This window comes from Rhodnius prolixus, unplaced genomic scaffold (assembly GCF_049639745.1).
Source record: "Rhodnius prolixus isolate KJV_2025 unplaced genomic scaffold, Rpr scaffold_9, whole genome shotgun sequence".
Lineage (NCBI taxonomy): Eukaryota > Metazoa > Arthropoda > Insecta > Hemiptera > Reduviidae > Rhodnius > Rhodnius prolixus.
Genome location: NW_027411604.1, coordinates 22,243,652 through 22,260,331, shown reverse-complemented (window position 1 = coordinate 22,260,331; position 16,680 = coordinate 22,243,652). Strand labels below are relative to the sequence as shown.

The 16,680-nt window shown below is 31.6% G+C and overlaps 1 protein-coding gene across 3 annotated transcripts; it reads right to left on the bottom strand.

Moving 5' to 3' along the window:
* Positions 1–35: 35 nt before the first annotated feature.
* LOC141454060 (SPRY domain-containing SOCS box protein 3) lies at positions 36–16,247 on the bottom strand. Of its 3 annotated transcripts, none has more exons than XM_074127855.1 (6): positions 16,010–16,247; positions 11,452–11,642; positions 11,181–11,283; positions 10,971–11,096; positions 9,253–9,471; positions 36–1,764 (listed from the first exon to the last, which is right to left on the bottom strand). In XM_074127855.1, exons 1-6 carry the CDS (start codon positions 16,134–16,136, stop codon positions 1,685–1,687), a joined length of 846 nt encoding a protein of 281 aa, XP_073983956.1. In that variant the 5' UTR covers positions 16,137–16,247; the 3' UTR covers positions 36–1,684. The 3 variants fall into 3 exon arrangements, with proteins under 3 accessions (XP_073983956.1, XP_073983955.1, XP_073983957.1); XM_074127854.1 differs by having other exon boundaries at positions 36–5,576; positions 16,010–16,246; XM_074127856.1 differs by lacking the exon at positions 36–1,764 and adding an exon at positions 8,711–9,040.
* Between the last annotated feature and the right edge of the window lie 433 nt (positions 16,248–16,680).

The following is a 16,680-nucleotide window of genomic DNA, read 5'->3' as shown; positions in this document are numbered from 1 at the left end:
TTCGTTTGTCGCATTTTCAGAAGAAAAGTAGAAAACACAATGTTCTCAAATTATATTTGTTAAATCTGTTTACTAAAACAAAAATTATATACAAAAAAAATAGGTTTTATATACAATTTCACAATTGAAATTCAATTTCAAAAATAAACGGGTCAACGTTTAAAATAGAAATACCAAATTATATATTAAAAAAAAAACAAAAGCAGTTAACTAAAACGAACTTTTCTTGGTTATAATTAAACATAAAGAAAATTCTTTTTTAAAAAAAGGTCTTCAGTATACCATCATACATTTCTACATTTAAATACATCCCCCAATTCTCGGAATAAACATACAAGATTTTTTATATGTATTAAACCATAGTGTATGTCAACCGTATTTATAGGTTTTCTAAAATCTACAGTTATTTTATATTGTTGATAACGCTATTATTATTTGTTTAAAACCTTAACTCTAAAACACCAATAAAGGTAAAAATGCAGAAGTCATTTAATACGCTTTTTTTTTCTTTCTTTTTTAAATACATATTTTATATGTAAATACAACATATAAAACTGCAATTTCACAAGCTATTAGAAACAAAAACAAACAAAAATTCTTACTCTTTTCTTAAAATAAATACTTACATATAACTTACTAAACATATTTCATAGAAAGAGAATGGAAATATTGTTGAAAATTTAATATATAAACTATTCCTTTACTGAACAATAAAATGTGCATTTTGATGATAAATTTAAGTAGTTACATTCCACACTTTTGTCTCATAATATTTGAAAACAGTAATACAAAATGCGGCTAGAAATTTTTTGTGCATAAAATCAGTAATTCAAGTTATGTTATAGATTTCTCAAGAGTGTGTAATACATACTTATATGAACATCACTAATTCATATATATATTTAATATTCATTCTAAATAGATGTTTATTTGTAAAAACAAATTAAACAATGAACAGTATTTCTCAAACGTTTAACCCTGATCGGTTTTATGACATGATAATATGACAATTCCACTTTCAAGTCGCTAAGAAGTTTGTCATTACGGCCAAATCTTTTACGATTCGTTACTGATATTATTACCCTTCTAATTTGCTAAATTTACTTAATTTAACGACAAAATCGAAATAGAGCAGATCATTTTAGTAGGTGAAACATTGTACAATAATTGCATAATGGTAGGATAGTATCTTAAAAATCATTGCAGAAACTGAAACATAAATTTTCAGAAATGCCGGCTACTAATGCAGCACTTAGAGAAAACCAGCGAAAAGTTGGCAAAACAGAGAGGGGAAAATAAAATACAAAAAAAATTAAAATAAATTTTTTAACCTTAAAAGATGTAATGTGGAAGAATTCGAGCTTAACCAAGGATGGTTATGAAGAAACGAAAGTGGAGAGCAAAAAGGGTCAGTTTCTTTGGATTCCTTTCTATTACTTACTTCTACTTATTAAGTAAAATTTCCATTTACTGGCCAGTTCGGAGGTGGATAGTTTACCATGATTTTTTGTTATGAAAACCAGGTTAGATAAAAAAAAAAAGGTCAAGACAAGAATCGAACCCTGTACCAAAGTCACTGTTTAATTTGTAGTTGGAAGTAATGGACGCCTAAAAAATTACGCATTTCTTTACTTTTTTTTTTTTTTATGGCAAATTCAAAAATCCGATAAGAGTTAAAAGTTTTTTACAAATTATTCAAGGAATTTAAGTAACTTAAAACAGTGTAAAGTAGATATAAGTGCTTGTTCCATAATGATCTTTTATCTGAAAGGGTAAAAATAAATAATTATTAATTAGATATGTAAAACAACTCTTAATTTATATAAATTGAACATAAGTTAGTAATAAAATATCCGTAAAAACTTATTAAAAAGGTAAAAGAGAAATTACATTTAAAATATTAAAAATTAAAAGTCACCCAAAACTAAAGTCCATCACATTTGTGTCACATTATTAAAACAGCATATACATCTACAATACTTAAGATAAAAAAAATAAGAAAATTGTCAAGTGAGAATTCGCTCACTTCAGCTAATTCAAAATAATGAACTAACAAATTTTGGGTGGCCACTCGTAAATCTGAGAAATAAAGTAATATTCTTACTTAATAAAATAAAAATTTTAAAAAAAGATAGAAAAAAAATATCTTACATATAAAAATAAAATAAAAATAATTATAATTTACAATATTCTTACAAAACGTCATATAATTAAAAAAAAAAGTATACATTTTACATTAAAAATAAAGAAAAAACTGCAATAAATAACAGATTTATATTGATAATCTAAAATGTTTGGACACTATATAATTGAAAAATAAAGAAATATATCACAATTAAAAAAACAAATTAATATCAAATACAGTCTAATTGTTTAATGGTAGAACATAACATAGATATATTAATTTTTACATTATAAAAAAAAAAGTTAAGTATATACTCCTCGGTTTTTTAGATAATCTATGTTGTATTATTGAAGGTGGTATAGTTATAATTTAGCTTTATTTTTTAAATAAATTAATCCCATCACATGGACCACCCAATAATACAGAAATTATAAGAACAAAAAAAACTTAGAAAATATAGTTTTGAAATTCATTTAAATATATAAACTCTATATAAACCTATTCTTCTATTGGAACACACAAAGCTAATTTCAGGGCGCTCGCTTCTATTGCATTTCCAAAATGAAAAAGATATAATTAAAGAAATACTTCCCCCCCCTCAATACCCCCAATATCCCTGTAAAATGTAAAATAAAAAATAAAAATAAAGGAAATAATTATTAGTGTTGAATATAATACGTAGGTTCTATAACCTTGTAGTTTGAAATTTGGAGTCATTTTTTTAAAGTAATTAATAAAATGAAAATAAAAAAATTTATCAGACTGATCACTGCTTTGCTTCTCTTTGAAGAAACCAAATCTTGTAAACTTCCTAATTTCTATCCTGTAACCTGCCAGGATGCCTTCCATAAAATAGGAATTAAAAGTGTAAAAATGCTAGCCTATATGTTTAAAGAATAAGTGATGAGTGGTGCTTCTACCAAATAATAATTCCAAAATATGAGAGACAGCAATCTGAAAATTAACAGAAGATAGAAAAGATGCATCCTAAAAACTTTTTAAAAACAATTTATTCAAAATTTGAGTCTCTCAAAGCCAAGTACTCATTATTTAAAATCCAAGTTGTTAAAATGAGCACCATAAGTGTCGACAGACACCGAAAGATGTCAAGAAACACAAAGAGAAAATCAGATTTGTAGAAGAATGCTTGGTCTTGCCTTATTAATAGGAAACTTTATTTTAAACGAAATTAAATCATCTTTCGTAGGAACTTAGATAATAGCTGTACGGACGTCACATCAGGATTTAAGTTCAGGAAGTTCCCGGCTCATAGATTTCATCCATCTCCAAGATAAAATTTTAGGTTTTATTACAGAAGCCTTTATTTAATGACACTCCAAAGTTCAAAACTAGAAGTATTAGGCCAGAGGTTCCATAGGTATTAAATTTATTAAAATATTGTGCAATTTAATTAATGTGGTAAGTTAATATTTTAAAAATAGTGAGTATGGTAAATAGAAAGTATTCATATAAATAAAACATATTTGATTAAAAAAAAAAAAATCCAATATTATGTTACTTACTATAACAAGGTTTGAAATATCGAAAAAACATGTAAAAGCTTGGGAACCACTGTGAACCTAAATTATTGTACATCACTACTGAATCTTCGATACAAAGTAACTATATTATAATTAAAAATTTAAATGAATAAACAAAATAAAAAATATTAACAGAAGAAGAAAAAGCATACTTCTTAACATAACAGCTTACTTCTAAATGTTTAATTTTTTTTTATTAAACCCAAGTTTTGAGTAAATAAATACTTTCCAGTATCGCATTTAACATGTTACATGTTAAAATTTAAATTCGTACTGGCATTATTATGTGAAATAAACGTTTGTTGAAAATTTTATAGTTTAAAGATCATTTTTTTGGATTGTCAACGAACCGTACACTATTTCAAAATAATAGAAACGAAATAAAGTACGTTTATATAAAAAAATATATATATTTATATATATATTCTCTTTTTACTTTTCTTTGCAGCAAAACCTTTTTTCCTTTTTAAGCACACAGCCATTACCAAATTTTCTCTTCAGAACCACTACTGAAGAAGTGTGAATAGAACTTTTACCAGAAGTGGTTAAGTACGATGTCATTTTGTATATATTAAATTTACATATATAAAACATCACGTTCATTCATTTCTTTTTTTTAATAATATATATATCTATATATGTATCACCCTTATATATATTTTACAATGATCACATATCAAATATATTTCTTATAAGTTAAGAGAAATTTTGCGTTGATTAATAAAACATAATTTAAAAATTTGTACTAAACAAGTTAGCTGTTTCATCTCAACACCCCAAAAATATTCCCTTTTTATCAAAAAAAAATGTATACTATTTAATTCTTTTCTGAGTGTTTTGTGTGAAAGAAGAAAACTTAAAAAGACTAGAAAAAAACACACAACACTCGCTATAATGTTGAGCACAGGTTTATTTATTTTTATTTTTAAAAATCTAAAAATATAATAAAAACAGAGTAGTAGTGCTTGGTGGTAAGTGTTATTCGAAAATCGTCCTTTTTTTTTTCAAAAATCTTGGAAATTTAAGATATATCTTATGGTTGGAATATTTCTCCTGAAGTGTCAGGAATTAACTTGACGAAATTCTAAGGTACATCACCTCTTAATCCAACAAAATCTTTAGAGAAATGCTGAATGCTGTCGTCTCTTCTCAGTTTATTCAGCACTTGATAATAGCAGTTTTACTAAGTTAATTATAGTATATTGTTTAACTAATAACATTAACGTCTGATACATTACGTCTGATTTACAAGGCAACATCTCCCCTTTTTTTTGATGGCGAATTTCGACTACAAAAGTCATCTTACCTTGAAAAAATCTGCAATAATGAACATTTTTTCGAAAATGTAGCTGAAAATCGTTCACAAAACTATAAAAAATCGCGTACTATAATTTATTTAGAAAGAGAATAAATTTGTGATAGGAGCGTTGAGAGAACTGCAAACTATCAAGGACTAGGCAATCGAAACGAACGCCCACCATATTATTCTTTTTTTTTTTTAACTAAAAACTAGAAAAAGATAAAATACTACGAGATTGTTAGACACGATAGTGTATTAATATTACAATAATACGACATCAAATATGACGGACTTGTACAACTAATTATGGGTGTCGGTGGTGTATTATAATAATAGTAATAGTAACAGTTAGGAGGGGGACGACTTTTTGTTGTATCGACGGGTGTATGTCGTCTTGGTATGATGGCTTCGGTATTCCCTGTTAGTCACAGGACGATATCGCACATGACGCAGAGTCGGCGGAGGCCCGGAGCAGGTTGCTGAGATGGTGGCGGCTGATGTCGGCAACAATCCTGTGCCCCACCTCCTGCAGTCGCCCGGCATCGCCTCTTGCGACCGCGAGAACCCAGCCCCCCTCCGCTTAATTCGCACTCCTCTTCGCCGCGACCAACTGTAACCGCCATGCAATAAAATATTTATGAACAAAACTGATAAAATTAGTACATTTTATTTCTAATACCCCGCAGAGGATGTTGCATAAACTACCTGGATGTAGACCTTTTTAGGGAACACAAACTCAATAGACCATGCAGAAATCTCAACATCAAGTACACATTACCCATATTCAAGCATTTAAAACATACACTCAAGGCTATTTACACCTTCTCTTAGGAGCGGAATCATTCTTGGAAGTAAATCCATATAATCCAAGATACCCTAATGTAGCAGGTCAGGTGGGTTCAGGATCGACAACTCTATCCCTCATATACTTCAAACTCTCTGAACATCAGAGAAGAAAGCTTCTGAGCATTGAAGAAAGTGATGAACTTCAACGAAATGTACAAAGAACCCAACTTGAGGTTCATCTGGGTGATATCTAAATGGGATGAACGCCTACTGGGCAACTGGAAAAAATTACTTTCTGGAAAATTTTTCGACTTTTTCTCGAAAACTAAAATAACTGGGGGGGGGGGAATTGTTGTCTTCGATTTTGTTAGATATAAAAATTCAACAAACAAACTGATTTTTTGTCCTGCCTGAAGCGAGATCTTTATCAGTCAGTTATAAGTGAGCCGTTTATTTTGAAAGTGGGGCAAGTCCATTTTTGAAAAAAATGAAGATAATGGTAATTATAGATAAAACTTAGTATGATCTTTTTATCTGTAAACAATTTAGAGTCAAAAAAATTCAGAATCCTAATATTTGGGAGATTGAAGTTTTAGCTCTTAACAATATTGTAAATATGTTTAATTTGAAAATGGTACACGTCCATCTTAGGTTGAAATTATTTAACCGTACAGCAAAATTTAACTCCGGTTGCTGTATGGTGAAGCAAATGTGATGGTTCAACATCATGTCTTATCTATCTATCTTTGATATTGGTAATCAGTGATTGTACAATATTTCATAAAATTTGTTATTATTTAATGATAATAGGTATATCTTAATTTTGTATTTCGATAATAACACCAACATCGGGAAATCTTAGTACTATTGGCTCTGAAAAACTGTAAATTGTATAACATTCGACTTATATTATCGGCTATCAAGTAAGTTGTGTTCTTTTGTGCTCGGTGTACGAAAAACGTTTCATTATTTGAAAATTAATAACGGATTGTGGTTTATTTTATAAAAAGAAAAAAATGGCTGAAACCGATTACAACGGTAATCATAACTCTGATGCATCTAAAAGTGAATTTGGTAGGTAACAAAAATAAAATAGAAATACTTTTCTGGGTAATGACGCCATTTCAGTAAAATCCTCATTTGCAAGTAATTTTATTATGTTTGTAGAAATAAGACCCATGACAATCGGTAATAAAAGAAGAATCTTGGAATCAGAATCTGAATACGAAGGCAATTCGGACCAAAATGATTCAAAAAAAGAAGAATAGTTGAACTGATTAGTATTTTGTTTTTATTGTTAAAAAAAGACTGATACGACTGAAATATTATCCATTTAAATCAACGATTACAATAATTCATTAATTTTAAAAGTGAGGCAAGTCCATTTAGTTATAATAAAACCTTTATTTTTCTTAGCCAGCACTATAAATGCTATTGGATTATTTTTTTTTTTTTTAAAGAGGGGGTGAAATGCAATTTACGCACATTGTGCCGGACTCCCTCGCGGCCTACCGGCTAAAACACCCCCCCCCTTTACTGCCAGGCCTAGCCTGGATTCGCTGTGATGTCAGCATTACATCAGGCTAGGCCTCAGTCCTGCCCCTACTCAGGGGACCCTTCTCATACTGCGTTCCATTCTCCTTTTTTAGAGACGAGTACTTCTCTTGCAAAACTAGCCACTAGCGACCAATTAGTTCTGCAAGAGAGCATCGTCTCCACCAACGTCTCTGGAGTCAACCGCCCGATTATATGCTCCAAATCTCTTCTGGGGCGACCCCACCTTTCACATACAAAAAAGGTATGGCAGGCGTCGTCTCTCGTTTCAGGACAATATAAACAATTTTCTTCTGCCTCCTTACCCATCCTCTTGAGGTATGCTCTGAAAAGGCCATGCCCACTCAAGAGTTGGGTAAGGTAGAAGTCCACTTCTCCGCTAGACCGCCTTATCCAGACACTAATATCTCTGATAAGCCTGGCGGTCCACCGGCCACGCGGCTCCTCATCCCAAGCAGCCTGCCATTCCAGCACGGTACGGGAACGCTCCTCCCTGGACACGGCTTCTCTATTCATTTCCTTCCTCCTTTCATATAGCCTCTTACGCTCTCCAGCTAAGAGGGCAATAGGGATGACCCCAGCAATTACCATAATTGCAGGCTCGGATACAGTGCGGTATGCCGAGGCTATTCGCAGTGCACCGAGCCTCTGCACCCTGGCTAGCCTTTTTCTATACGCCGCTTTATTTAGAGCGTCCGCCCACACCTCCGCCCCATAAAGGAGTGTGGAGTGGATGACGCTCATCAGTACTCGCCGGGTGCTTGCCCGCGGGCCACCTACGTTGGCCATCAGCCTCCCCAGCAGTGCAACATTTTTCGCAGCCTTGTTCGCAGCCTGTTGGACGTGCAAACCAAAGCTCAACCTCTTGTCTACCGTCAATCCCAGGTATTTCACAGAGTTCCCAGAGATCACCTCCTCCTCACCAACAAACCATGAGATGTCGGTCGGGATCCTTTTCTTCGTTAGGACAACAACCTCCGTTTTGGCCAACGCCAGAGAAAGACCATGTTCGGCCATCCACCTATTTACCACCCGCATCACTCGATTCAGCTTCAGCTGAGCTTTATCCGTGTCACGAGCAGCAATTAGCGCCGCGACATCATCTGCGTAGCCCACTAACACAGTCTATTGGATTATAAACTTACATTATCTAATACCACAAAATACAAAAAATATGTCTATTAATATTTACCAATATTTTTAAATTTATTGAACCACAAAACCTTAATTATCTCGAAATAACAAAAAATGGTCTTGCCCCACTTACAGCAAGGTATGGTTTTCTGATCTGGCATTTCTTAGTTACCTTTCTGAATCTAAAGAACTGCTATAAGCTAGTTGCTCATGAATTATTTTGCAATTAAGGTGTGATCTGAGATTTGAATTGTTAATCAGCATCCAAAATTTGGTAGGTAAATTTTATTTAAAAAATTGAAAACACTTCTTAAAATTACATCATATTACAAATTACAAAAAAAAAAAAAATCTTCATTTAGTTGAAACAATCAAATACTGAACATTATATAAATTCAGAACTAAATTCTTAAACAATGACAAAAGTCACACCGTCTTTAGTAACAATCTTACACACTAACTTTTAATCTCTTTCAAACTCTATACATCTCGTACTCCTCGTGACTCATACTGAACTGACTCAAAGTCAAAATACAAAAGCCGCCGCCATTTTTGGAGAACTCCCACTCACAGGGCACGCTGGAAGGGGTAGAGTAGAACCTAATGTTTCCACATATAATATAAAAATATATATTATAAATAAATATATATTATTTATAAATATATATAATATACGACATGTGTACCTACCTATATGTAAAATTATTTGTAAATATTCCTTCATGTTATCAATAAACTTAATATTACCACCGAAAAAATATCAACACTGAAATCTAACATTATAAACATTGTAAAAATTCGAATACATTTACCTAATAACCACCAATAATTAGAGATGTACTTCCTGAGTCCTGGAACTGCAAGTAGTTGTCGCAGCGTGTCCTGATCACCAGCCAAGGCTTGTAATGATAGAAGTTTGAGAGATACAGGATGAGAGACTGACAAAGTAACTCTCATAGCTGACTGCGCCGCAGTACTGCAAACCATTGGATACAGCACACTGCTGCCAGCCAATGAACGAAATGCTATTCCTATTGGAATATTTCATAAAATTAGAATTTAAATTACAAAAACTATTAATGACTTTGGTGGGCATAACATATTATGTTATATTAATTATATGTTATATTGCAACTCTTTAGATATTTTAAGGATGTAAACATTGCATTCATTATTTACTTAAAAATAGATAAGAAATACTGGCGTTCCGCGAAAAACCATTCTTATAAATATAAAGAACATGAAGAACAGATTATTAACACTACACCTACCGACATTTATGCATAACTATTCCTACCGTGACCGGTCAATTGACCGGACTTTAAAATTACTTAAATTTCTTATTATAGAATGAAGATAATAATTATTTAACTATGAAAATGCATATTTTTTTGTTTTAAAATAAATCTCGTAGATTTTATTCTTTATTGCATCATTTTTTATAATGTAGGCTTCTCAATTGCACATTTCCCGCATACACATTTTTTACATTTTAGACAGCATTTTTAGTCTAATTGCCTTTGCAGTATCTTATTTGGCTATTTTCCGACCACTTGTTCGTGTACTAATATTTGTCATGCTTTTGCAATGGTAATATAAAGTTTCGCCTTTAAATTTCACTTCCGGTAGTTTTTTTAATACAAAATCCATGCATTTACCCCGGGGCTAAGTCTAGGATATTGTAAACTATTTGTTGAGGCCATCTCCGAGATTTTCCACGGTTATATTTCTTCCACGAGCTGTATACATTTCTGCTAATTTCAGTGCGACAAACTCCCCAAGCGGAACTGAAGGTTCTCTGCTTTCACGTTTTCCAAAATATGAAAAGCCTTTAATTAGATCGAACGCTAGCTGAGTAAATCTACATCTTGACTTTGTTGGGAACAAATGTCCATCTTGAGATATGTATACGCTCTTGGTTATAACAATTTTGACTGTTCTCTACGAATTTGTTCCAAAATCTAGAAATCAAAACAAATTTATCGGTTTGTAATGTAAGCGATGATTTCTTTGATCCAATCGAATAAACCTCATAATTTCCGTCTATACATTTCTGTTCATAGTGTTTGAGAAAAATGCTCGTCCCTATTTTTTGTTACATAGAAAATGGCAATATCGTACATTTTTTGCCTGATTTGCACCACATGCAAACAATAATCCGATAAATGCATTATCAAATTGAGTTTTCGAGAGAATTCTGTTACAAAAAAAATAATTAATAAATAAAATATTAAAATAAGTAAATTAAATGAAAATATTCAGCCGGTCAAATGACCGGTCGCGGTGGTTAAGACGAACTACATATTTTTCTCAAAAATCAAATATTAGGAAAAAAAAGTTAATAATTGTATAAATATTAGGTTTAATGGAGGTACGATAACGTTATATTTTTAAAATTTAAAACAAATTTAAAAAACGGTCAAATGACCGGTCGTGGTAGGTTTAGTGTTAATAAAAAAAAAACAACAAGGAAAAGGGAAATCATGATAAAGTTAGAAAATAATGAAAAAGAAATTATAAGTTTCTTCACCTAAAGGTCTTCGATTAAGGAAGAACTCCAAAGTTCCCTTCCACATATCAAGATAGATTCCAATAATGCTACCTTTTCCAAAGGGTGGTCCATACCATTCCGTCTTGCCATTATGTTGTAAACGCCCTAATTATAATAAATACTTTAAATATAAAGTCTTCTTAATTAGATTGGAAGTTTACATGTCACAAATGAACAAAATAATATTACCAGTATAAGAGAAGCCCCAAGACTCCTTGTCAGAACCAAGAAGACTGCAGAACTGGTAAGCATAATTGTGCAATTTTGCAGCCTTTGTTCCCACGCCGACCATCTAAACAAGCAATTAAAAAAATGTAAATAATGTAAATAAATAAAATGTTCTAAGTAAAATCTCATTTTTTTTAAATAATCGTAAAGACAAATTGCTTAAACTATAAGATAAATCCACAGAACTTTACCTCCTTTCAGTATATGTCTATGATGTGTGTGGTATACTTACAACATCCGTGCCATACAACGAGGTCAACATTTTAATCTCCCAGTAGTATACATTTCCTCTTTTAAATGGAGAATCACCTCTTACTGCAGCAGTTCCACTACTAAATCCTGGATGGAATCTTACCTCACGGTTCTGTTTGCTCAGCAAAGTAGCTGGTGATGCCATTTGATCATCCCAAGCCCACTCATGAACTAAAAAAAAAAAATAAAAGAATTACTTTAAACGTACAAAAACAATGAGCCTCAAGATTTTTCTGGAACACACTTATTCTTCTTTACGATTAAAAACAAATATATTTTTAAATTTAAAAAAAGGAATTTTAGTTCACAGTTGAAAAGCGGAAGTATTTTAAACTTTCAAGTAAAAAAGATTTGCTCAAAATCCTAACGACCGACAGCTGTGCAGCGTAAAGCATTATCTTTCGATTGCAGCGTCTCACGTGTTTGTAAAGAAATCTGTCTGACCGGAACCGTCGTTTGTCTAGGAGGTGTTAGTTTCGTTTTGCCGAAAACATGTTACTACACATGTAGAGCAACGAATTGTCGTGAAATTTCGCATGAAAACTGGGTAAAACCGCTACTGAATCTCATCTTTTATTAAAAGAAGTTTATGGCGATGAATGTTTATCACGTGCGCGAGTTTTTGAATGGTTCAAGCGTTTCCAAGATGGCCAAGAAGACGTCGGAGATGATGACCGCCTGGGTCGCCCTTCCACATTCAAAACGGATGAAAATATCGATTATAATTAATCAACATTACTACCGTGAGATGCTTGCTCAACTCTGTGAAAGAGTAAGGAAAAAACGAACCGATTTGTGGAAGAACAAGTCAAGGGTTCTCCATCAAGACAACGCGCCGGCTCACACTGCATTGTCTGTCAAGGCGATTCTAGCCAAGTACAACATCCCAGTTTTAGGCCATCCGCCTTATTCGCATGACCTGGCCCCATGTGACTTTTATCTGTTCCCCAAAGTCAAATCTGCATTAAAAAGAAATACGATTTCAGTCCGTTGAATCTGTGAAAGAAAAACGGCACGCGTCATGCAGTTCACAGAAAAAGACTTCCAGCACTGTTTCGAACAATGGTAAATTCGCATGGAGCGTTGTAGGGATAGGGGAAGGGTTTATATTGAAGGTGATAATAACTAAATATGTTTAAATTTAAAATAAAATGTTTTGCAGCAATAGTCTCGTTATTTAATAGCCACACCTCGTATACAGTATAATTACAAACGAAGAGTTAGTCAAAGGAAGGGAATTAGGTTGTCGCGAGTAAAGTTAGCGAAAGTGCATGAGTTTGTGGTCTATATTCAACTTGCCGCGGTACTAGACTACATGCAGGCTCATCTCTTCCTAATTGGAATTGTCAGATACCCTAACTGTCCGTCCTGTAGTCTCTAATTTTCATAATGCTGAGTTCTGAATTGGTTTGATCATAAACTATGGCTTCTGCCAGTTCAATAAAAACAGTTACTAAATGCGAGAATCAGGGCTGGAACAAAATGCTATGGCTTTCAAGCTATATTTGTTGCCCTCGAGCTGCAGCTAAAGCGGCAACTGAATTAATTGAATATTTAAATTCGCAACGATCTACTAATAATTTATAAATGAGTAAGAATTAAACGAAACAATAGAGTGAAACTTGGACTCCTCCTTAACTGGAGTTTTACCAAACAAAATCCAGAAGTCCCTCCACACTCTTACGTCTGTTCAAAAAGATAGAATTTGGATTGAATTTTTTTTCTATAGAAAACCACAATAAACCCTAGGGGTTATGCTAGTAAAGACTAGGAGCAAAAGTTGATCAACATTTATGTCCAATTTGTCATAGAGAATTAATTTTAGACTCTCGACACAGTTGTAAAGGCTGACGAACTCATGCTTCTCTAGGGATGTAAGAGATTTAAGCCATTTAATCTAAACTAAGAGTTGGAATTTTTTAAATAATGCAAAATAGTCTACATTACAATTACGCTTTATAGTATATTATAGAACATCTTAAAGTTTTTTTTATATTTTCAGGGGGTAACCTCTATAGAACCTCCGAGAGAGTATATAACCATTATGTTCTTTAGGTAAACCAAATTGAACATTTTAATTTTTATTATTGTCCAATAATTTCCCTCGTCATCCTTAGAGACAAATATTTCCTAGTTTATTTTGGCTTTAATTTGCAGTATGATTGAAATAATTATTTAATATCTAAATTTCCTATATCTAAATCATACATTAATTCATTTCACTTTATAGCCTTAAATGGTTAATGAATCGGAATAACAAAATTAAATAAAAAGGTTAGATAGTATAATAAGAAAAATAAGTGATAATACACATAAATATTTTAAATAAGTTAGTCTTCTGACTTGCACATACATGGGAATATAATTCTGCTTTTTAAGAGAACCAGTAAAAATAGTATTTTTGATAAATAAAAATAAGTGCAATACACTTATAGTGAAGAAAATAAATATACGATGATAAAGAGAGATGGCTGGCCAGACCCAAACCTACTGAGTGAAAATAACACAATAAAAATAAAGCAATGGAGGAGAGGCAAATGATTGAATTCTGCTTAACGTTTTTGCGGATAACCAAAAAAATAAACGCTTGCACGGTTAGTCACTCTCAATAGGCTCTTGCATATTTACGACTAATAGACTTCTCTAAGAAGATTAATCTTAGTTTATGCAACTAATAATTGGGTTAATTATATCAAAAAAGTCAGAATGTGTAGCATTTGATGGAAGTTTTGTAAGGATAAGTCAAATTCTCTGCAAGAGCATTTTTAACTAATTTCAGACAAGGATTTTTCAATAAAGTAAAGAATGCTTGCTTAAATCAATTATACAGCAGCTTTTATCAAGGCACTTGCAACAATAACATGCTGTAGAATGTCTAAGGTGATGCGGATACCGTATTGACGTATGTTACAAAGTTTTAAAGTACCTCATTCAATGAAATACATATAACTCTATTTGAGCTTATGTTACGATAACAACTTAAAAAAATTCCGTGTAAAAGTTCCTTAAAATGCTACTATAGGATACTATTCATAAATTAAAATATGTATTACTTTATCGGCTATGTATTCCATAATTATTTAAGCCATAGCTTTGAATATTTTTTCCCACACACTTTTGGAGGTTGTTAAATAAATTTTAAATGAAATTTGGGAAAGCAGTTAATTCATTATTTAGAATTGGAGAATAACGAAATAATCTCACTTATTTAGGCTTTAACAATTCTTATCTTACTATAATAGTGATTTGCCTGCAGATAACATAAGAAGAAAAACTGATAAAGAATTAAAGCGACGGATCAAAGAACTCAATAAACTTTGCATTCACTTTCTACATTAAAAGCAATAGCATAGCTCGTGGGATAAGTAATCAGCATAATCTCAATAATGTGTTCATATACAAGACGATAAAAAAATCCCTTTACACATGGTATATGAGGAAATTCTTAAAGCTTATTAAAACAATTACTACATAAACAAGATAAAAGTGCAAAATGGTTCGTTGGGATGGAAAGATTTGGAGTTCAAGAAATACCAGACCAAGTTTTCCTAAAGAAGTTGTGCATATTCCGTTTTGTTGAATATAATACCGTACTTCGAGTCAAGCTTCCTGCTATTCCTTCACAATATTTATTTTACTAACGCAATTAATCCGATTGGTTAAGTCTATTTATATCAATAAATATTTAGAGTTTAGTACAACGAAATACCCATAATTTAAAATTTAACAAATTTAAAAAGTAAAAATAAAAAGCGGTGTTATATTTAAAACAATGAAAAATCACTAGAAAAAATCTTTTTATGAAATAAAAGACAGAAAAAGGCTGAAATTGTTTAATTGTGACCGTTGATAAAATAAGAAAAGGAAAAGATATTTATCACTTAAATAAAGACGCTCATACAATAAGCTAAGGCGGCTTTTCAAATTAATGTTTTTTTTATATTCACAATAACAAAACCTGGACAATTACTCTCCGTATGTCAGAATAAAATGTAATGTCAGTATAAATAATAATAGTAATGTCAGAATAATGCTTCTCCGTAATATTTTATAATGAATTCTGACAAAAAAAGTAGATAAAATAAATCTTTTCCTTGAATATTTAATGAATTTTATAATTTTTCGCTAAACTTAAAATGTAAACAGAATCAGCAACTCCTTCGGTAAATATATATATATTTATATATCTCACATTAATACACATATAAAGTATGTATCTATATATGTATAGATATATACACTACCGTAATAATAATAACTGGTAATAAGGTGTTTATTATTAATATAGCAAGTTGGGATAGGAAAGAAATTCTTAGCATTTAATTGAATCCATAAGAAATGCAGCTAGGGAGGCTATTCCTTTAATAGCGGTAATTAAAATCAGATCACTAATTTATGATGACTACGACTTGTAAAGAAAAATAAAGTTTACATATTTTATATTAGCTTTAAAAGCTACATAAATAATATTTCGTTTTAGAATCAATATAAAGCGAATAAAAGCATATACTATTTACAAATTTACAGGAAAAACTTACCGTCATAATCCTCACCACAGGTACAGAAAAAATCCGCATTACTTGCAAACTGACACATACAATATTCTTCTTGGCAATTTTCTGTGATATCATCCACAAATGTAATCTGCCTTTCAATCGTAGCCATTTTAACTTGTTTATTAACTGGCTTTTAGCTAAACCGAATAAAGAGCGTTAAGCGATAATAGATTGAACACTGTATATAACCTTTGGCCAAAACAAATATCAATCAGCTGTTTTGCTGATCCAGAACTTTCTGAAACCTCCGCTAGGTTGGGGCGTGCCCTCCTTGCATTTGTAAGAATAAACTTTTTTTCATGTTGCGTTAATTGATGTAGGTCAAAAAATTATTATATTTTTTCTCTAAACTTTACACTTCCTTTGAAACACTTATTGTTGTAAAATTCGTTTCTTCACATTATCTTTGCAAGAAAAATGCAATTTTAATTACCTTAACCTTAAGGAAAAAAATTATAGAAACAAAAACTTTTCAGTATTTAACGAAAGGAAGAAAAATAAGTTTATGAACAAACCTAAGTTCTGTATTAACTATTTTTGGTATGCAAGAAAGGAACAATCGAATCTTGCAATATTTTGCAATGCTGCATAAGGGTTCAGGTCCTGCAAAAACTCTTGAGGCCTGTACCAGCAACCTGGAACCCGAATGACCG

Bases quoted from the DNA above. Each gene is read 5' to 3' on its own strand.
- LOC141454060 (XM_074127854.1), bottom strand. From the start codon at position 16,136: ATGGCTACGATTGAAAGGCAGATTACATTTGTGGATGATATCACAGAA. The intron at 11,097-11,180 runs GTAATATTATTT...TATTATAATTAG, and splicing joins TTGGGGCTTCTCTTATACTG to GGCGTTTACAACATAATGGC. The intron at 9,472-10,970 runs GTGAAGAAACTT...ATATTCCAATAG, and splicing joins CCTTAATCGAAGACCTTTAG to GAATAGCATTTCGTTCATTG.